Consider the following 23,568-nt stretch of genomic DNA (forward strand, 5'->3'; position numbering starts at 1 on the left):
TGGTAAAACAAACTAATGCTTATATAAAATCTATCTAAATGCAGGGAGTGAAACTGTGAAAGCAGGTAATGTAATGCTTTAAAAGGAAATTTGGAAAAGAAAATGTACAATGAGAAAATCTGTTTACACTGGAGTAGATTAAAAGAGCTTCAGGCATACATTAATTGATGTTATGGAGTATTAAGCTTATTGAGGACAGACTTTAAACAATGTGGGGTTTATGTCATTCCTTTGAAGTGTGCAGTAGTACTTCACACAGTCAGAAACAGGGTTGTCAATGTACAATAAAACATATCAATCAGATAGATAATTCCTGTATTTTTGTGGTGTTTACTACCAAAGCAATCAGAAATGTATTTTAAATGTTACGAAAATGCAAGAAAACCCTCATGAATGCTGATAAAAGTAGTTAGCTTACAGTGCTGGTTTTGTTTTAGTAATTTGCTAAGTGTTGACATATTAACAAAGTTCATACCCTTTTTATTTATTTATTGGTGGGTCAGCTGCTCTTTTAATATGATGTGTGCTTGGGACAATATATGCAGGGTAATATTTGTTTTGATTTTTTGTCAGGTTTGGGTCAGCTGCATATTTTGTTATTTTACTTTTTCCTTCCCTCCACTTCCTTTAAGTCAGGAACCATAGCTTCCTGTAATGTGGCTTTCAGATACTCTCTAAGGAAATTGAATTTCTAGATTCAAAAGCTGCCCATCTCAAGTTCAAGAGCACTTCTTTCTTCATGAAAACATATTTGTGAAACTATATAGCTTAGGAAAATTTTAATCAACCTTCTGAAAGTTCTTTCTCTTTAAACATAGTAGGAAAGCTGAAGGAATTTGAAGATAAAGGCACATTGCTGATGTTTAGGAAACTGTCTTGAAGGTTCATAATAACACCGTAGGATTAAGGAATTTAGATTCCTTTTATTATAGAATCAAAACCAGCCCTAAGCATATAAAATACTTTGCCTAGTTTACAGACTTAACATTCCAAAGCAGCATGTCCAAGAGCCCTACTTTTATTTTGAGCTTATGGAACTATTAGTAGCTCCATAGCCTTCTCCGGGGAACGGAGTGAATGTTGTAAAGTAGCAAGTCCAGTTGGAAAGCAATCTTAGTGTATTTTATGTAGTTATGCTGCACATTAGAAATAAGATATTGGAATTTTCACTTCTTTAAGTGATAATTTATTTGGGAATAAATGAGGCTAGTGGTGGCTTGTAGTTGATTTTTGCTGCTCGTTCTTTCTGGAACTGTGCAGCTACAAAATTATGCAGTATAAACTATGCAGCTACAAACTGTACTTGTCTTGTGAATGTTGTATGCCTTGGGCTAATACAGCTTATTGTTGTATTATTGTTGTTGCAAGCTTAAAGAAGTATAAATGAAATAATATCACATGTACTGTATAAGGTTGTTGATACAGACGATGTCATTTAAGTTACATTCAAGGTAAATAAGAAATCCATTAATGTTATTCTTGTATACCTATTAAAGCCCTCAATAATTTTGTATATATATTTTTTTAAAATATGTAATAAATTGCTACCTAAAATGTGTAACTGCTGACTAGTCAGTGGTTAGCTGATGATTTACAGATGGGGGTGAGATGATCCAGATTGTAGGCCAAGGAGCTTTTTATAGTTCTGGTATATCATTTGGATAAAATTACAACCATGGATGCTTTAGAAGGGTGATCAAGCAGTTAAAGTGGGGTACCTTTCATTAGGTTACTAAATCTGTTCTTCATCTGAGTATGGTGAATATGGTGAAACACTGGGACGTTCATTGATCTCTTTAGCATTTCTGAAGGCAATACTGAAATCTTAAAGAGTGTGAGAAAGTGATGAAAAGTGAATTCACTTCTATAATTTCAGTCTGATCCAGTGAAGTATTTGCCTCGGTCACCTCTGTCCTGAATCTGCCCTTGCCCTCTCCTGGCTGTTGTCTGTAGACCAGGACCTCCCTTCCACATTTTACTATAGGTGGTGAGAGACTTCCTTGGGTGCTGAGCTGAGGGAGGCAAGAGCTTATTCTGATGAGGGTTTCTAAAGCACATAGGTTGATACTCTGCATTGCTAAAGTGGGTACTCTCTGAGAATATTCTAGCTCTGTGCAGAGAGTTTATTTTGGTGAGCAATTGCCTAGAAATGTGAAAAAGAGGCTTATATGCTGACCTTCTAGATTTCAGTGAGACTTGCTTGGTTAGCTGGTGGTATTCGGTATGAATGAGTGGCAGACTTAAGTATTAAATCAGTGTAATTTAACATGATTGAAAGTGGCAGGCTCAGGTATGAAGTCGTTCTTGTAGTTTTTAAACGTCTTTTAAAATATTTTTTTTTTTGTAAAGGTACACAAGCAGAATTAATACCAAAGATAAAAGTGATGTCTTAAACAAAATGCAAAATAGCAATGTGCGATGTACAGAGCAGCCATACCATTGTTGCTTTATGGTCACATGCAAGGGAATGTTATAAATTGTTATTGCTTGCTATTTAATAATGTCAGTAGTTTTAGAAACATGTAATATAGAGGTAAATTGAAGAAAAAATAACTCAAATTTTGGCATTTTGAAAAGAACAAATCTGTTATAGACAGAATCAGTGTTTATGGTGAAATCAATAAAATATTGAAGACACTTGTTCTGTCATGTAGTGTTAACTGCATTCTGAATGGTTTTTATATTTATATAATATTATATCTATTTAATATATAATATTTATGTAATGTTCTCCAAATGAGATTGGTATTTGACTCTCTTATTCAGTTCAACTCTAAGGTATTTCAGGAAGTTGTTATGCGTTAATTTTGTTATTTTATTTTTATTACTCCCTCTCCCCTCTTTCTTGATAGTTGAACTCGAACAGATGCTAGAGCTGGGAATGTATCTGATTTCAGGCTCCAGTGCTAGCAGTAGGTCCTTAAAGTTCTGAAATAAACTTTAAAAGGTCTACAAGAGTAACCATGTTATTTTGGATTACAAGCCACAACTGCAAATACGATTTCATCTACATTTAAGATAAATTTGCGGTTGTACAAACTGCAGTAACAGTGATTTATCACAGCTGTAAAAGTCCTGTGCAAGCTCAAAACCTTATTCAACAGCAAATGTTTTCATGAGACTTATTGCCAAGGTAGGTATAGAGGGAGTTTTTGTTTTTAATATCACAGATGATTTAGTTGATCAGAGCGAGAGCAAAGTGGCGATTTATAATTGACAGACCGAGTTAACAGTCTTTCTGTCAGACAGTGTTAGGTGTAGATGAAAGGTCAATGAATGCCATCACAGTTTTTCATTGCTGTTGGTAGCCAAGTATCTACATAAAAGTCAATGTCAGAATGTCACCAACCGATTTAACCCTTCCCGAACCAATTCCAAATGCAGCCACTGTCATGAGCTCTGGCACCCGTTAAACGAAAGTACTTATCTTTAGCTGGGTTCAGTTGTCATCTTAATCTACAAAAATGGTTGTAAATTTCCAGCCTTGTGCCCTTCAAATATGTGTAGAGATTATAAGAAAATAAATCCTGACAGACAAAATCTTCCTTTCAAATGCAAGTACTTAAAGCACTCTGTAAAGATGCCATCTAGTCCAGCAATCTTTTTTATTTATCTCCTACACTGAAGAGGGAGTTGGCATCTGACATCTTGATGGAGCTCTGTAGATGTGTTCTCAAACGGGATTTGGCTGCTGCTGCCTTTACATTTATGATGAGTTGTGTTGATTGGCAGTCAGATTTTCTTGTACTGGGTTTTAGGTCTTTAGGTACACAGCATCTGGTAAGCAGAAGTCATTTCAGGCTTTACAGCTTGACTTTGCAAAGTCCATACTTGGTGTGGTGTATTCCTGTCCTTTTGATCTTGCCTGCTTAAATTTTGTCAAACTATCCCTGAATTTCTACCAGATCATACCAGTTAGAATTAGCAAATGCCTCTTTATAGTTCAATTGAATATTCCTTAGGGTTTGGCCACACAGAGAAGATACTTGTCTGCATAACACTTGTTCTGTGATGTTAACATAGATATGATCTGGCATGATACCTTGTGCACAAGAGTTTTTAAGGTCACTGATGTGGTCTACATGTAGCTTAAAGTTGACAAGGCTGGAAGTAACGATTGCCCCCTTCAGTTTTGCAGATGCTTGCTGAAATGATGCTGCCAGCTTTTACTGTGGCATGTTATTCTCTCAGGTGTATTGCCTGAGCAAATCCCTAAGTATATTACAACGGTAGGTAGTTAATTTTTACATCGGATGGTGGTATACGGACAAAATGAGCTTGGTCTTTGTTTTGAGGTTTTCTCTCTCTCTGCCCAGAAGAGCCCCTTCCCATCCATTGCTGGGTTGGTGGCTGTCCCTGGGAGGGACCACTGCTTTTACCACCCTTCTGCTCAGAGCAGCTTCACAGCTGAGTGTGATGTTTCAGCTGCTTCATGCTTAACAGGAAAAACACCAAGAAAGCTTTCCCAGAGAGATGAGCTCGTGCTCTGCTGAAACGTAACTGGTTAATGTAATCCGTAAAATGAATGTATGTATGTGTTGGTTTTTGTGTGTAGTGATTTAAAGAGAAGCTCAGTCTTAAGGGTGAAATTAGCTTTGCCTAAACAAGTGCAGCTGGAGTTGTCTTAAGCTTTCCTAAGTTGGCTCTTGCATCTCAGCTAATTCTTGCTCACAATTTTTTCTCTGGTGGTCGTTCTCAGATATGTAATTCTCATTCGACTTAATGCTCAGGTTGAAATTAATGAAGTGGGGATGAGAGTTGCATGGTCAAGGTTGTAGCCTGAAAGGCCAGAAATTTTATTTTGTTGCCAACTCGGCCACAGGTCCAAAACCACACGAATAATTCTCTTTCTGGTACTTTGATTCACTTTCTGTGAAATAGTAATACTGACATAAATGGGTGTAATTTTAAGGGTAGAGAATACTCAGATATGCTTTATAAAACAAAGCACAATACAGCTTTCAGTGGTAGGGTCCTAATGAACATCATCTAATTTTTTTCCTTTGACTACACCATTCTGGATTTTGTCTTTGATCATAAAGCCTTTGTGAAAGTTTGTTTTCCATCATTCCTTTGCTTGTGATCGAATTGTTCTTGATACCTATGTTATTTTGCACTGGAAGTGAAGGGAGCTTGAAATCCTGTGTTTATTCATGTCCCGAGTTTTTATCCAGATAATTTATTGCAAAATAAAAATGGTCGTAGTTCCATTCTGTTAAAACTAGAGAGAGAAGGCTTTGCAATGAAAAATAACCTTTGCCATTCAGTATAATGCATAAGACAGTTTGCCATTTTAAGTATTAGAAAATCTTTTCCTTTAAAGAAGGTCCTTAATTGAATGGGCTGAACATTGACTAATGTGAAAGAAAAGACAAAGCAAGGTAGGAAAAGTTGTGTGTTAGATGGAAGTCAGATCAGATGTTAGGTTTCTTTTGTATTATTTACACCAGTGTTTTGAACAGTTGTGCTGAAAGCTTTATTTCAAAGACTGCAGCTATAACTAAAATGGAAAGAACATCAAATATTGAACACACAGCCTTGGGAAGATCATTTTAAGTACCTGAACTGATAGATAGCATCTGAGATGAAGATTAAAAAAAGACACATCAATGTGAGACCATCACTGACCACTTTAGCTTGGAAGCTGAGAGGTAGATGCACTTGGATATGGTTGCTCCTGCATTAAATTCATTACATGAGGTGAGAACTGCCTTCCCAAATGTATTAGGAGAATCTTGTAACCCATTTTCTTAAGGTAACTACGTCGCCCTTCACCAGTGCAAAACCTCTTTGAGTGGTAAGGCACAAGAATGTTGCTTAGGCACAAAATTGGTACTTTTAACTAAGTAAACTGAATCTTCTATCTGTAATGATTAATTATTAATTCTGTGTGCCAATTTGGCGCACCTTAATATATTTTCAAATCGGAAATAAAAAGCTGGCTGAAAGCTTCATTACTTCTAGAAGATGACATGAAATGTTTGTTCCTTTCTGTATATATATTCAGTAATAATATATTTAGATAGGGAATTTTTGAAGTAAAGCCTTTAATAATATTAATTAGTGCCAGAAACAGTGGAAATTCTGTAGAGATTCTTTGCAATAAATGTTAGGTTTTAATATTTTTCCAATTTGACTTGGGTTGCCAATACAGAACTGGGATTTGATATGATAGATGTTGCTGTCAGGGTCTCATTTGTGACACATGGATCCTGAAAAAACTAATTGAAAGGAAGGCACTGTCAGAGAAATGAAACACATCCAACCTGTAGGCTACACATTGGTGATTTTGCTGTATAACCCCTAGTACAAATATTCTTGGTCCAGTTAGGAACCTGTGTTGAGTGATGCAGGAGATTCAGGTAAAGCTCAAGGTCTGCATCTCCATGTTTTGGGTTCCTGTCTGATACTTCTGACAATCCTGGTTTTTTGCCATAAATTCCTGGTCTTTGCAGCAGGTATAAAGCAGAGTACCTCTGTGCTGTCTGGATTTAATTTCTCAATGTGAGTTTTACACAGATTGTTTAATTCCTTGTAGTCCACTTCATATATAGTGCTTAAACCCAAAATAATCTGCAATGGCTAATGTCACTGCTACAAAAAAGTGTCACCATTTCACCACTCCGAGCAATGCTGTGACCTAACTGGACCTGTTTTGGGCAGGAGATGGGACTAGATGGCTTTCAGAGCTCCCTTGCAATCTAGGTGATCCAGAGATCATAGATTAGCTGTGGTTCTGTATTTTCTACCTCAACTGGATGCTAACCTGAATCTCACTTTTTAAAACCACTTTCAAGCCTTGCAGCACCATAAAAAGATCTGTAAACTGATATAATGGCCAGTGCGTGTTATGTGGGGGTCACTTGCTCTCTGAATCACATATGAATCATCACCAACTGTTTCAAACTTCAGGATCTCACTTTGCCAGAGCATGTATCAGTAGTTGTCTGAAGTACTTTAGAAAAACTCCTTTGTCACTCCCTACTAGCAGTTAAATCTCGGATCCTCTCGGTCTTTGAAACCAAATAGAGGACTAAGAGGAGCGTCCTGACATGCAGTCCTGCTGGATGAGGCAAAATAGAGCAAACAATTTAGTTTTAATAACCTAGCTCTTTAAAATGACTCTTTATGAGAAAAGAGTTTCTCTTCAAATTCAGCTAGGAATTATTTTGTTGTCAGACCAGTCTTTTTTTTAGGCTTTCAAGTTTTCAGAGATATTACCCAAAGGATCCAGAATGGTTTGTATTTTATTGAATTATCAGATGATGTACATCATAATTTTTTTAAAAAATAAAATACTGCAGTTCTCATTTGCAAAACACAATCTAGTTCTGCAGTCCCAGAAGAACCTAAGATTTAAGATATAAACCAATACAAAAGCAAACCAATTTTGAGAGAAATCAAAATAAATTACTACAGTGAAAAATTTTCACTGTTTTTCTGGATTTATATTCAGCAATTGTTACTGCTTATCTGTGGCAGTAACTGCAACACGTGAGTATTTTGAAGACAATTCTGAGCATGTTTTTCAGAAATAATAAGGAAACTTTACAATGCTGTTTTAGAAATACATACAGAATTAGCAAAACTGGGAAAAACAGAACAGGTGTTTCCTGGTTTAAAAGAAGAGCAGTGGGCTGAATAAGAGTAATGCTGAAAAGATCTTAGGAAGGAAATAAAAGGTAATACAAGAGGCATGATTAACAAGGTATGGTGACTCAGAAATTGTTAATCCTTTTCCAAAATGACTTAGAAGAAAGAAATGTGTAGCAAAATCCCAATCAGGAAAGGTGGGTTACTTCTTAAAAATTTTTGACCAAATAAACTATTAAAATTTAATTAATCTTATTAAATTTCTTGAACTTAAACAAGGATTCAGAATTTATTTGTAGAATAAAGCCACCTGACTATATTGTAGGTAATGTAAACAGCCCACCTGCAAATGCTGCAAGGCGGGTGGGGATGCTGGTGATTATTTGGCTAAGCGGTAGGGTATAAGCCCAGGAGAAAGGAAGGGCGTGCTGTCATGTTGACCTTACCATGAATCACCATGGCAAATGACTTGCAGTAACCATTTTGAAGTGGGGAATCTAAATGAACCCCTTAGTCCCACTGAAATGAGTGTAAAAATCCCTGTTCTACAGGATAAAGATGCTTCTTGGCTCTTTTCTGTTTATTTGGTGCTGAGCACGCTGAAATGCTCAAATTTGCACGTTATTCTGCGTATTATTCGCTCAGCTGCTCTGCTCCTCCTGGTGGTGTTTGCACCATTGCTGTCGGTGAATTGTATAAAAGTTGGAATGAGAAATAAATATAAGAATGCCGTTTGCCTGTAATGCCAACTGAAATGAATGACAAGCAAATCAAAAGCCAATTTTCCTATAAAAAAATCACTTCACTGAATCTATTTGCATATTACACCAGCTTACTCAGTGAAGAACTTGGTATTTTTTTATATTCTGTATCAGTCTTATTTTTCCCACTAAAAATGCATTTTGGTAGAATGATGGAATGGTTTGGAGTGGAAAGGACCTTTGAAGATCCTCTAACCCAACACCCCTGCCATGGGCAGGGACATCTTTCATCAGACCAGGTTTCCCAAAGCCCCATCCAACCTGGCCTTGAACACTTCCAGGCATGGGGCATCCACAGCTTCTCTGGCCAACCTGTGCCATGGTCTTCCCACCATAACATAAAAAAAAAAAAAAAATCTTCTTTGTGTCCAATCTAAACCTACCCTCTTTCAGTTTAAAACCATTGCCCCTTGTCCTGTCACAACAGGGCCTGAGAAAAAGTCTCAGTCTTTCTTATAACCCCCCTTTATATATAAATATATATTCATTGAGGGCCGTGCATTGAGTCAAAGGCAAGAGCAGGAACAACAAGACATGCAGAGCCATGCTGTCACCAATTGCCTACATGTGCTTTTAGAAATGGTTTTATTGAAGGTTCAGACATAAGGACTTCCTTCTCGTTGCAGGGAGAGCTTTGAACAATTCCTCCTGTTCTCCAAAGAAAATGTTGACAACAGAATCTTTGATCTTCAAAAACTAATGCACATGATAAATTTAATTCATGTAAATAATTCTGCTAGACTCAGTAGGACCCATCAAAAAAGTTAAACACGCATAACTCTCTCAACTGAATACCAAGCACATGTGTATAGTGGCATAGTCTGAAAGTTCACTTAGATAAAATTATCTCTTTTTCAAAAGATGTATTGAAAATGCTGTCTTATCGAAAGATCATGTGGTAGGTCTTTTAGATTACATTTGAAAATGTTATCTGCACTCAAGTTCAAAACTTCTAAAAGCAAGATTTATCTAGACATTTTAATGATGTTATAAATACATGTACATGTTGTAGTAAAATAGTAATGATTAATCACATTTTTTTTATCAACAGTTCAATATTCTATTTCAGGAAATAGCACTGCATAATTTTATTTTTTGTACTGTTTATATATTGTCAAAACTTTTTCTACAATCATCCACTAATGATACAAGTTTTCCAGGTGTTGACTTTATTGAATACAATTGATTACACTTTGAGGGTCGAATCCTGTATGGTACTCTGCGTCTGCACTAATCTATAGATACCTTTACATCTTAGAATTCTTGTGGGGAAAAAAAAAGTATTTCACCAAAGGGGATCATCTAGTACAGACATTTCCTGGTGCTTGACAGAAGTCGCAAAGTAACCAACCGCATTTCCTTTCTGAAGTACTTACAGTCCTATTAGTAATGCTTTGATCCCTGCTGCTCCTTGTCCTGTGCAGTTAATGAGTACCACCCTGTAGTGGAGGGGGCTTGGCTCAAGAGCTGGGATCTCTTTTAAGAAATCGTAGTAAGATTCCTACTTGAGAGTGACCTTGCTGCTTCCTTTTGTTAATACACTGATACCACTGAACCAGTATTAAGGAGAGGATGAGCTGTGTATCCTGCTAGTGAATATATATATATGCATATATTATGTTTTACTGTTTGAATTGTGATGTGCTTACACAAAAATGCTCTTGAATATGATTTGGTTACTTAAATCGGTTGGTGTGGTGATTTATGCAAGAACTCTCTGGCTTTGGTATTTTGAATGTGACCTAGCAGTCTTTTATATCACCCAAGAGGACTATTGATGAAAAGCCACCAGTATGAACACCAGAGCAACAAAAGTAAGATTTTTGCCTGGTATTTTGTATTACTGAAAGTGAGGCTATTGAATAGTGGTTTTCCACAAAAGCAGTATTGTGTTTCCATAACATGAGTGGCTAGCTACACTTTCTCCTACGTTCCATTAAAAGTATGACAGGCTATTTGCATTTCTTTGCACTTTTGGAAGGAATTTAATTTAAATGAATAATTGCCCACAATGAAATTTATTGGTGCTTATGGTTTATTGCTTCTTTTGCTATCATCAGATTGTGTCAAGATCTGGAAATACCTGTTCTACTCGTACTGTTCTAATTGGAATGATAATTAGTACACTGTTATTGCTACTTTGGCTGTAGGTGTTTGGGTTTTTTGCCACATGTAACACACTAGCTACAATGGAATGCAATTTTGAGTATTTTTCTGTTTTCACTAATGCTTGGGATTGGTTATGCTGCAAGTGAATGGGTTTAACAAAAGCTAGTGTATACTGAAGGTAATGATAACACCAGTTGGAATGAGAGGTGCTAAGTGATGAGGTTTTATTACTTTCTACAGGATTTTTGCATGGTTCCTTTTAAGAATGTTGACAACACGCTTTTTTTTAGTTTGAAAAGACAATACAATGAGCTACAATCCCCTTTGGGAAGAGAGGTGTCACTTGAGACCATTATATGCATCTTTAGTCTTCTGATAACTCATCTTTATGCTTTTTCACGTTCTCAAAATTGGACACAGTAGCAGACACTATGAATTACTGTACATAATATAGTGTTATATAATGAATTGATAAATACCTCTCATATTTTTACAAGTTTTTCCTCCATTCTGTTTGGTTATCAAACTATCTATAGGTATCTACCATACCCCATTCATCTAGGAGGTGTCAATACTGTTTTCAGTCATTTTTCTCTCTTCATTTGTTCAATCAGTTTTGTTACTGTTCTGTGACTTTCCTCCCAGTTTATCTGTATGATTCTGGTATTATCTGTTGAAGCCCTAGGTATTAGCTCAGCTGTGGTCTTCAGATTGGAGGGAAAAGAAAGAAGTGCAATTACTGTCTGTATTTTATGATAGCTCCATGTCTCTACATATGTGGCACAAAAAGCAGGCATTCTTTTTTCCCCTCTATTCCTGCCATTTTTGTGGTGCAAGCTCCTTCTTAATTTGTTTTTATGGTGCAACTGTCAATGAATTATGGATGTTGTGGGAATAAACAATATTCTGGTTTACTGAGAAGGATTTTAAAACCTTAAAAATAGTTTTTCATTTTACACTATAGTGTTTCAATATAAATTATTCTAGTCTTATTCTGATACCATAAAGAAATTAAATACATTTTTTCATACCACTGTGTCCAAGTATTTAATAGATTGTCTGCTCATGCTGCTTTTGTATCTAACCATGTACCATGTGTAAAGAGAACAAACAGCTTGAATTGCAACATGTCAACTGTTATCAGGCTTCCATGTAAAATGATTAACTACTAGTACCTCATTTTTTATTGTAAAATAAAAGATATTCCCCTCTGCTTGAACTCAAAGTAGTATGTCAGAGAAACTGCAGAACTTGAAACACAATTTCTTAACACAACTCCAGCACAGAGGTCCCAGATGTACAGTCTTAGTGGGCTGAGCTTTCTATCTTTTGTCAAATTATCTTGGATATCCATCTTACACAGTTTTTACTTAAAGTGAAAAAACAAACAGGAATTAAGAAAAAGTGCACGGTAGGGGCAGGTATGGTTGGTCTCCTGGTAGGTGCCTCCTGTAGTAAGTATGTCAGTGTAACTTCACCTGGTCTCAGTGAGTGGGCCTAAAAAAAAGGATTTTGGAAGGATTAATTTTCTAGACATTGGTTGTTCATCTTACCTAGCAGCTACAGGACTGGGTTAAGTCTGGTCTGAACCAGTTCATGGGCTGCCTAGCAGAAAATCAGGTGGAAGCTGACATTTCTCTGTTTTTTCATGAAGTTTGGGTGGTTGGTTTTTTTTTTTTTTTTTCTTATGGTTTTTGTTTATTTTCCCTTGTGAATATTATCAGAGGAAATAAATATTTTCAATAAAGGGTCACACTTCCTTCTATGTTTACTATGCGTTCGGGAATAGCATTCTTTAGCTAAATTTCTGTCTTGGATTTCGTTATTTGAGATGTGCTTTCTCTGTGGATGCACTGCTGTGTGAGCTCACGGTCTTTAGGCTTTACTGGGTGGGATGCAGTGCACTGAAGAAGCCTCAGCTAGGGAATTTGTTTGCTTTGTAATGTCAAGTGAACCCAAGTCCATTGACTTTGAAGGCATGGCTAAAAAATTCTTTCTCTCTGCTTGAGGGATTGGAGGAAGTTGGGAGTTTGGTGGCATTATGATTGAGAGGGTTTTATTTGATTTTTTTTTTTTTTTAAATACTACAATAGATTATTTTATACCGGGCATGTTTTACACTTGAATGAGACTTTGTAGGACAGGATTACATCTTTTTTGCACTTTTAATGGTTTCACAAAAACAAAAAGCATAGCATCAATTTAAGCAAACTGTGATTTGTGGCTTCTTTAATTCAAATGGAAGAAGCAGAAAGAAAATCAGAGAGATGGCTTGTAGCCCATTACAACAGTTCATCCTTTTAGATGTGTCTATACTGCTAAAGAAAGAGGTCCAAGAGAGAGTGGAAGCAACAGCTCATTGACCGTCCGTGCTTGTCGGTTGTTGGTATTCTCCTTGGTGTGATTTTGGTCCTTGTGTACATGTGATGTTGGTTGATTTGTTTGCAGTGCAGGATGAATGAACTAGGATTTGGTCAGTGTTGCAGCCCGCCAGAGAAGTACATTTGCATTGTGAAACTACATGTATGGATTACATGCTTTAGGGTGTTACTGCAGGTCAAGAGAAGGTGTTTGAGGGATATCCCTTCAGAGCCCGCGGGAATAATGCTGGAGGGCTTCACAGGGCTGGGAAAATGCAAGACAAACCTGTGTAGAGTTAATGTCTCCTGAACATGCTCCCTGCGGTAAACTGTCTCCCAAAGTGTCTCGGGAGAAGGAGCAGCGGAAACATAAGATTTGAGAGGGTTGATGAAGTGAGCAAGCAGTTCGTAACATGTCTGATCAGCAGTGGTGCTGGCTAGTGGATTGCTCCCCAGCACTGTTTCAGTTAGATGTATCCTGTGAGGGCCATGGCTGAAAGTAGCACCATTTTAACTTCCGGTTACTTGGGGTTTGGATCATTATATATAGTGCAAAGGCAGTTTGCAAACTGAACTTTAAAATAAATGCCTTCTCAGAAAGTTTCTGCAAGAAACTTGTAAATTTTTATATTTTTTTTTTAAGAAAAGTAAAACTTTTGAAGTGGATTTTGGTTTTGGAAAACAATTTCACTGAAATAATGCGTGCTCATTTTCATAGTGTTTTTCTTCTTGGAATGAAGTATTGCAAATGTGAGATTCTCAGCACATGGGTAGAAACTGATAATTATTTAAACCAGCTGCCTAGTTGCAATGTTTATTGCTGTGATTCACCAGCACATAAGTAAAAAAAAAAGTGAAAATGCTGTGAATAAATAAAATGTGAGAAATACTTAATCATAGTGAGTGCGTGTGGTGGTGATTTGTTTTAAAAATCCAAACTTTATTTAATCTTTTATTAAAAAAAGTGACTCTGTTTCTGTTACATCTGAAAGTTATAATTATGTTATAAGCTATCCAAATCAAGTACATGAATAGCACATTTTCTCATGTATTTATCCACCAAACCTTTGCATCTGTAAGTACAAGAAAATGATGATTTTCATGTCTCTTCCTGCAAAATTTCTGCAGGTCTCTAATTACAAACATCTCCCTGTAAACAGGTGACTGTATTCAAGGGAAAGGAGATACCTGTTTCAGCCATACTTCATACATTTTATGTCCATTCTGTTACTTTTCAGAAGAAGTAACATACAAAATTATGCTACGTAATTTCAGCATCAAGAGTAAGAGCCACAATCTGACCGGGTATTGATTACCTGAAGAGATTTTTTCATCATCTGTAGTTAAGCCTCATTTCTGAGTTAGTATACACAATGTTGTAACCAAAACTTTCCTCCCTTCTAGCCTCATTCCCACAGCAAATGTCCTCAGAAGGGAAGAATGTTATGAGTTGCATCAAAAGTTTGACAAGTGATTCACTACTGTATAAAAAATAATGTGATCTAAGTTTGCCAGTGAAGTTGTTCGTTAAATTCTGAGAATCAGTCTTCAGTGCAAACCAAATCTTTCTTGATAACAGCCCATCACAAGGTCTTGGACAACGCTAAAGCTAAGCAAAACCAAGTGGATTCTTCCCATGTAGCATGCCAACCAGCTAAATAAAATATAGATAACTTGTATTAATTGTTAGAGAAGATTTCCCCCCCCCCCCCCGCCCCGACTTTATTGGAATGCTAGTATTCACTAAAGCTGTGATTCTGAACAGAAAAAGAATCTTATTTTAACCATAATACCATATTACTTTGTTTATAAAACCTGAATTTTGGTTGGCACTGTAGAGAAGAGAAGGCCCTGAAGAAAACTTAATTTTTGAAACCTGATCTCTGTGTGAAAGTCTCTGTGAAAGTCTGCTCTAAGGATTTGAAAGGTTTCATTTAGAAACTCAAATTTGCATAGTTCTATGATTATTATTATTTTTTTAAAAGTTTTTGGTGTCTGTTACATTTTTCAAGACAGTTTATCTTTCAGAAAAATAAAAGCAAATGACTAAATGAGATAATATTGTAGAACATGGGCTGTGTTACTAAGTATTCCATTTATGAACTAAATGTTCTGCTTAATCTTGTGATTTATTACTAGTTAGATAGTTCTCTTTAATTTCTAGGAGTTTGTTTTATGTTGGTGGATGATACTGGTTTCAGTCTGCATGCTTAAGGCCGTACAGAAGGAGACCTAGAGGTAGAGTTGGAGACTCGTGTGCTGCTGACTAGTGCTGCGTTTTCATGGAGTTGCTAGCAAAGCTCAGGCTGCCCTCTTTTTCTGGGTGGAATGAACAGAAGGCTGGAAAAAAAATTGCACCATGAAAATTTTTGAAATACAGAACTATTTGTATCTAAGCCAGATGAGAGTTCTGAAGTGCATGTACCTTTGCAAATCAGGCTACGCAGAACAGTCCAAATATAATATTTATATCTAATGTCATTGTAATAGACCTCAAAGACATTCTCTGTAACACAGCATATAACCAAATGACCCAATATGAAGTGGAATTTATGATGTTAGTCTTTCCAAGCCCAGCCAATTTTAATTTTTGGACTTCATTTTTTGTTGACAGACACAAGTTCTGTGCGGCCTCAGAAGAGAAGGTGAATAAAAGAACAGAATAAAATAATAGGAGATTTCATGGATTTACATTTTCTGGTTTAGATACTAAGAATTTTAAAACAATCTTCCAATTTAGTCATTGTAGGCACATAAAAAGGTCAGAAAATCTGACAAATAACACAAATTGAAACAGTTTGCAGTCTTTCATCACGTCAGTGCTGAACTGTGTTGCTAAGATGGTAGTGAAGAGCTGGTAGATGAAGGAAATATTTAATGTCATTTGAGAAGTAGAAAGAAGATCTTGCGAGATGTGGAGTTTGTTAGTTGATGTCAACAGGCGGTGCGTATATTGGAGCATACTTAATTTTTGTCATAAGCATAGGCTTCTGTGCTCTTTCAGGTGTCTGGGTGCATCTATCATGATAATTCCATGTTGCCACTTGAGGGTTATACTGACTGCTTCTGGGTGAGCAGTGATGCTGCTACACAGGTGTATTCACTAACAACGTAGTGTAATAACATCCAGGTGAGATCTGAGCTGCTCTGTTCCCCGTGTTCTCTGACAGTGGGCTATCAAATGACATTAAAACATATTTACAGGTTTATTGATGAATTTTAGAAATTACTTGAAAAAAATCTCCAAATCTTACTACATTACAGTATTTTAATTTTCCTACATCAATAATTATTTTCTGTTTCACTATGGGTCAGTGTTAAGTGTTGTCTTTTGCACCTAGACTTGAGATTTTATGTGGTATGTGTATGCTGGGGCAAAGCACGTTCATATGCAATGGGAAACGCTAAAAGCGAGGCAAGTTAAGGTAGTCTCATGTAAGATTGTTTTAAAGCTTTACAAAAGTAAAAAGTTGATTCACGAAGTCTCAAGTCTGCTAGTTAAGAGCATAAAATTTCTTTTGACTTTTTTTGTTGTTTTATTTCTATCTTTATTGCAAGCTGTGTCTCTTATTTGGAAATGGAATTTTGTGTACTAGAGAAGTATAATTTATTGTAAATGTTACATTAAAATACTCATTTCTTGAGCAGTTGGAATTAGATTTTTTCAGAGAGAAACATTTTTCCTTTGCATTGCATAATTACTAGATCTGTTTAAAAAACCAATTTCTTGATCTTCTAAAACAAATTGCATTTCTTATGTATATTGGAAGGTTTTTAAGTTGGTAACATCTTCAGAATGAGTGCTTGTTCATATTGTATTGCTTCTGAAATAGCTGGGAGCATGTAGCCATGAAAAATCAGTAAACTAGGAAGAGCCACCTGTAACATCTACAGTAGTTTAATATGAAGAGGAAGAACAGACAACTTCAATAGCTTGCATGCGGGGCCAGTTTGCATGTGTCCTTGGTGGGGTTACTTCATGGGCCAGGCATAGCTTAATTAATGAATTTCTACTGTGCAGAGGTTGCAACAGGAAAACATTTTTGAACTAGTCTGTTTTTCTGGTAAAGGGGTGGGGGTTTGTTTGTCTTTGCTCTAGACAATTCAGTACTTTCTCTGTATCTGTCCACCACCAATGGTATCGTTCTTTGTACATCCCTGCTACAGCAGCCACTGCAAAGTGACTGTATCGTCCTCTGACCACTGAAACATCTCATCAGCCTTTTTGCCGACTGGGAAGCCAACAAATACCTTTGCCAGTGGAAACTTAGAATCTACTAGTAAAGTGTGGGCATTTATCAGTATTACAATTTTCAAGTTGAATCCAAAATTCATTTGTTGACATACTTCTTGAATGTGCTTTTGTTTTGATAAAGAAGAAACTATGCACTTCAGGAAACTGTAACCTTTGTTTACTGCTATGATAGGAAAATACAAATGAAGCAGAGAATTTTGTGATTAGTATTTTACAGAGCAGTCATTTACTATAATTACATGTTTTTAATCAGTGGAATTATCATGTTCTATTAACCAGATTCTTTCCTGACTTCTTGTAGGATTCTGAGTAACAACAAGATCTTATGGTTGAAGAATGGCTCTTTCTTTGGACTGAGATCCCTGGAGAGACTGTGAGTAACTGATCAACCGCCTTCCACCTTCAATTAAAAAGTCTTTGTATTTTAAATATAAAAGCAAACATCGGATAATGAAGTTGAGACATTCTGATCTGTATTGCACAGTAGAGTTTCTAGACAGTCATCAAGTTAAGAAACAGCATAAAAATGAGTGAATGGGGATGGACGTGTAAAATACAGGAAAGCGCTGCCATCAATTTGGAACTAAAATAAACATCCAGTCAAAGACTTGTACTACACTATGTACACTATCACAGTGAAGACTGGTATATGTAATGGTAGCACTACTATACCTGACATATAGTTTGTGTAATTTAACTCATTGGTCTGCAATACTTCCATTTTAATTCTGTCCTCATTTTAATTCAATTCTATACTGAAGAAATTGGACAATGATTACCACTGGAGCAGACAATGGCATTGACAAAGCTCCATGACTTACTTTGAAGGGGGGAAGAGGAGCTCAGGAGCAACTAATGAGTTAGGAAGAAAACATTTAGAAACTCCAATGGAATAAACAAGCAGTGACAGCTATACTGTAATAACACTGCTGTCTGTATATATGGGTCTTTCATTTGAGAATAATCATGTGAGCAAGTTTAAAAGGCTATTTTTTATATCTATGGGCAACTTACTTAGCCAGTGCATCTAAAATGAGCAATTATATCATGCCTATCTTACAATAGCTCCTGCAGTTTAAGTTAAATTATTGTTATATTGCTTTGTAAGAATACCTTCATTATGTAGAGATGTTGCTATAAAGCAGTTGCTTACATTCATGAATGCATGAACATAGTCTATGTTGTATGAACGTTTCCATATGCAAAAAAATTACATACCAACATCAACTTTAGCTAATATTTTACTATATATGTGTGTGATGTGCATGCTGTTTATGGTTGTGTAATAAGGTGGGTAAGTATATGACACGGAGATATTTGAATATTCTAACTGCAATTTAAAAACAATGTGTTTCAATCTCTAGAGCAATCCCTTAAGCACCTTGAGGTGTTAGGATAAAGGTAACTGTCTGAACAGTTATGTAAAAGAATACTATGTTTTCTCCACATAGACTTATAGATGTAACAAATACTTCTTTAATATTAGGAATATTAAATGCTGTGGAATGAAGAATAGTTGTGTATTATTCACTAACCTAATCTTAGGTGTAACAATGATAGGAGGTTTATAAAGAAGTTCACAAATATTTTAGACAAAACAATTTAGAATAGGGGATAGGATTACAAGTTTATTGCAAGAAAGTAAATTACTAAATTAAATTCTGATGTACTGCAAGTGAAGCATTAGTGTTTAGAAATAGAAGCAAACGTTTTCTCTTTTTTTTTTTAAGGTTTAATTTACATCAGGGAATCATACTGAGCATATACTTTAAAAAACTTTAGTAGTTAATCTAGTTAGAGAAATTCTTCAATCTGAAAAGACATTGCAAACAGTCTTGAGAACAGTAAGAAAACAAAAAAATGCCTTAGATGTGTAGCCTCTAGTATCATCATCATCTAAACCTTAATTTTATTTTATTGATTTTTCAGAACATTACAGATAAAATGAGCGTGTATCATCTCCTCTGTATGTAATGATATTTGGCCATGGTGTTAATGCAAAAATCCATAAATGGTCCTTGAGGCAAAGACTAGAATTCAGGTGATGGCATTCTCATCAGATTTGGATGCTCTTTCTCATTCTCTGGCCCCATACACTTATCAGCATCTGCTAAGTCCCAGTTGCAGCTGGGAAGGTGAGATAGGAGGTGGGTGTGAATGAACTACATCTGGATGAGTGCTCCTAAACCTGGGACAAAGAAATCTTTCCCCAGCTGTGCCTTTTCCATACAAGCTATTTCAGAGTGGTACTGCAGGTGCTTAAAATGAAGAACTATGACAGCAGCTGCTGTCAGTGTTCACGGCTCATCAAAATGGGCCAACAAGAACTTTTATTCCTTGCCTGAACGGGAAGGCAGAGAATTTTATGAAGTACAGTAGCAGGAAAATCCAGCTTCCTTTAAGGTAATGTTATGTTTAAAAGATCAGGTGCTTGGAAAGGCAGGTGTGCTCGAGTTAAGGATTACTCATTTAATTTGGCTTTGCACTTCTTGTGGTCCTGTTCAGAACAGAAAATTAGTAATGTGAATGCTGTAGAGACAAGAAACGTGTGACTGTAATTCTTTTGTGGTTGCCATATTATGAGCCAGAAGAGTGTTATCTTACGTGGAAAATGGAATCAATCTATGTCAAAACCAAAAAATTTAGAGAAGTAAAATTTTAGGTGGAACTAAGTGACTTCATAAAGAAGTTTACAAGTATTTTTGTAAAGAGTCAGAATATTCTGGCTCTTTCCTATCCTGGAGTACTCAAATCTTTTTTTTTAGCAGAGAATGATTTCAAACCATACTCCAATAGGCTAGTGACAACTTTCCCCTTATTATTTTGTTTTTCAATGCATGTCACAACAGGAATTGGATTACAAAAGTGTCAGTCCTCCCAAGTTCTGGTGATTTCTCAACAGCATGTTACACAAGCAAAAGACCTCACTGAGCGGTTTTCTCAAGCTAGGACTCCTCATTTTATGCAACTTTAATCAAGCAAACTAAGAGACATATGTTGTTTGCCCCTTAACTGTTCATTCTAACAGTAAGATGACTGATTTCTCTAAAGCTGACTATTTTAGAATATTATGCATGAAATGCAATTTTTTCAAAATATAGTTGGACCTGGTTTGTATTTGTTTCGATAGACTTCTCAGAAAAATGCATTTTTTTTCAACTACAGCGTGAGCATCACAAGGTTTCTATTTCAGATCGTTATAAATTGTGTTGCTGCTGTAAAAGGAAATAGGATATGGGGTTTTCGGGGGAACAACCAGCCAGCCAGAAAAAAATATGTTTGGGGATACAGTTGTTTCCCTTTTAGTATTTCAAAGTTAATTCTATATTTACTAATATCTCATTAGTATTAAAAATGAAACATTTAATAATGTCTGTAATAAAATATATAAATAATAGTGATCAAAATACATTTATGAAATATCAGTATTTTTACTGGGCAGTTTGTAAAAAAGCTTTGAAAACCACTGTCTCGCAAAAGGTGCTTTTTCTGTATTTTGTGTGTGGGTGAACAGTGATTCATGAATAATCTGTAGAGATGGCACTTTCTGTCCACTTAGCCTGAGTTTTCTGGAACTAAGAATTGCTGCCTTGTGCTTGTTCAGAAAGGCTGACTCACAAATGTTATGGCATCTGGATCATGATGCACCTCCATGTCACTCGGCTTACCTTGTACTACTAACAAGAGGCATTAAGAAGTGAGTACCATTACTGACATACCATGTGAGAATAAAAACTTTCAGTAAACTTAGGTTTTGCGTGGTGCTGTTATTTAGGCCTTGGTTTGGAATAAAAACAGAACTGCAGAGAAGAAAATAAATAAATAGTTCTGAAGTGTGTTGTTTGTTAAAATATGAAGAGCTTTGTGGAATGTAACCAAAAGAGTTCTACAGATCATAAATTCTGCAGGTGAGAGTGAGCACCTCAAACCCATTTCCGTGATAGACCCTGTGGAGATGGCTTCACATTCAAGAGGCTGAGAGTTCAGTTTGGGTCTGACGCTTGGGGCAAAGCATTGACAGCTTGTAATAGTTTCAGTTCCAGTGCCTGCCCTGTCTGTAGTCAGTGCCCTGTCGTCTTGGGAGATGTGTTGATCTCAGCAGGAAAGCAGGCCTTATTGTAGAAGTTTAAATAAGTTTTTCATATGCTCTGGATACCACAGAAGAAAGTTGAAGTGGGCTCTCAAAACTATGACAAAGCAAGGTAGTCCTTCCAAGTAAGTCTCAGCAATCCAGAAGCTCTCATTTAGTTGAGACAGTGATTTGGAGGATCTGAACAACTGAAAAGTTGTCGATATAATTTTATGGTCTATCTATATTAGATAGAAAAATCTGTGATTTACAGTTTGGTTTTGTTTAAATTATTGTTATTTGTTTATTTTTAATTTATAGGCAGTGGGGTTAACCATTGCTCTTACCTAAGGAATCATAGGGCAGATTACCAACTTGCTAGCAGATACCTTATCATGGTGGTATGTGGTATGGACCCTGCTCCAAAGACATTGCAGTCTCTGAACAGCATGCAGCAAAGTAGTATTAGTAACAGCTGTGGCAAGTCTTTTTATGCTTGAGAATATTTGGTCAGCCGTAGTCCATGTGATGCTTCTGGGGACAAGGACTGGGGCTGGGCACGCTGCTCCAGCTGTGCTGGACCCAGGGTCAAAATCTAGGCCAGGAAACTAAATCTTATACTCTCCTCCTTATGTCAGCTGGCACAAACCAGTATGCATCTGAGCTGTTATCCACACTACTGATTTTTCTTACCCTCCACAGCAGCAACTGCATCACAGTTGCCTGGGCAGCCCCTGTCCTGCTCTAACTCCCCATGTGCCTCTAGCTGGGGGCAACCTGCCGTGGCTGCTTCTCTGCTGTGGGCTTCCTGGGCCTTCCTGGAGTTGATCTTGTACTTGGTATTTTCTGAAGTGGGTGTACGAAGTCCCTCTCTCTGTTTCATAACTTGTTTCATTAAGTTTATAGGAGCATAATTACCTCTGGGACTGCTGTTCCTTTGTCCCCCGTGGCTGCAACTCTAACGGGTTCAGAAGCTGTTGGGAGGGAACCAGCAAATAAAAGCAGACAAACATAGACAAAAAGACTGTGATTGCATAAGCAGTGTTTCCTTGGGAAATCGGGATAAAAGATCACTAAGCAAGATTACACTTTTTTCACAGTTGACCCAGAAGAAAAGCACGCCAGGAACTAATACTGCAACAGTGATTGTTTTACAGGAGCTTGCTGTTATGTTCCCCAAGATTCCTAGACACATTTCTAGACAAAGAAAGATAATACTTTGTATTTGTAAGAATTTAGCATCGAATTTATTTTTTGGTTTGATTTTCTTTTTTTATCTGTAGAGATCAGTCTTACTGGACCAGATCTCACTTTGTGTTGCTGTATTGTAAAGTTACCAACTGTGTGGCAATGCTATGCAGTCACGTGTTGTCCTCACTTATTAGATAAGATTGCGTAAAAGCTACTTTCAGTAGATTTCAGTATGGCAATTTGCAAGTATATATTGTGCTGCACAATTGTAGTAGTAACACATTAACATGAGGGAATGAAAGGGTAGGAAAGAAAAGCACAACAAAAAGATCATAGAAAAAACATTGTTAAACAGCTGGTATAAAAATCTGGTATTTAGATGTTCTTTAGCAAAACTCAGGTGATGAAAGGGTAAAATATGTTTTTACATTTTGATGTACTGGTGTGCTTCTTTAAACATGCAATTTACGTTCTCTAAATTACTGGCTACTTAACTTATTTTCCTGCCTATACTTTTGAAATGTGTGTGTGCACACACAATACACATGAAGAAACAAAGATGTTCTTCCTAGGCACTGTGAAGGATTGGAAATATGCTTAAAAATTGTTAAACAATTTTATTTTCATCACATATGTATCTTTAGAGTTAAAATCTTCATAAATTAAATTCGGAATTACATGTGGGGTTTTTTATTGTAAAAATAGAAAAATACTAGTTACTATAAGCTAATAATATTTCAGACTCGCAGCCAGGATCCAACTGTACAACTTTTTTTTTTTCTTTTTTCTGAAGAGCTTGCAGCCGAGGAGTGTGCCTCTAACTTCATGCAAGTGTTTTTAACAGAAAATAAATTAATGATCTTGGATGCCTTAAATGACCACGTTAATTCATCTCAAATGCCATTTAGCCATGCTTAGAGAAATGCTGTGATGTTATTCAGGGAAGGCGCATTTTTAAAACCTGTTTCTTAGAGCTGTTTGTTGTGTAAGTCATCATTGCATGATTGAAGCTGTTTAATTTTATCTAGTTTGTGTGTTTGGATACATATGAAGAAAGGAAAATCAGTGCAAGCTCCTTTCAAGCATCTGAAGTTTTCTTGCCACTTCAAATCCCAATGGATTTAGTAAATTCTCTAAATCTAGTTGATAATGATAACAAACAAGTTCTTTGTTCAAATTCACCTTAAATATTACCAAAGAACAGAAGTACAAATGCTCCAACCGTTATTT

The 23,568-nt window shown here is 36.4% G+C and overlaps 1 protein-coding gene across 1 annotated transcript in view; it reads left to right on the plus strand.

Annotated features, from left to right (window-relative positions):
• Nucleotides 1-23,568, plus strand: part of ADGRA1 (adhesion G protein-coupled receptor A1) — a 277,331-nt gene that overhangs the window by 23,796 nt on the left and 229,967 nt on the right. The window contains exon 2 of the mRNA XM_056352198.1: nt 17,380-17,451. Coding sequence (XP_056208173.1) covers nt 17,380-17,451 — 72 coding nt within the window. The remainder of the gene's footprint in view (nt 1-17,379; nt 17,452-23,568) is intronic.

Source organism: Falco biarmicus, chromosome 9 (assembly GCF_023638135.1).
Source record: "Falco biarmicus isolate bFalBia1 chromosome 9, bFalBia1.pri, whole genome shotgun sequence".
NCBI lineage: Eukaryota > Metazoa > Chordata > Aves > Falconiformes > Falconidae > Falco > Falco biarmicus.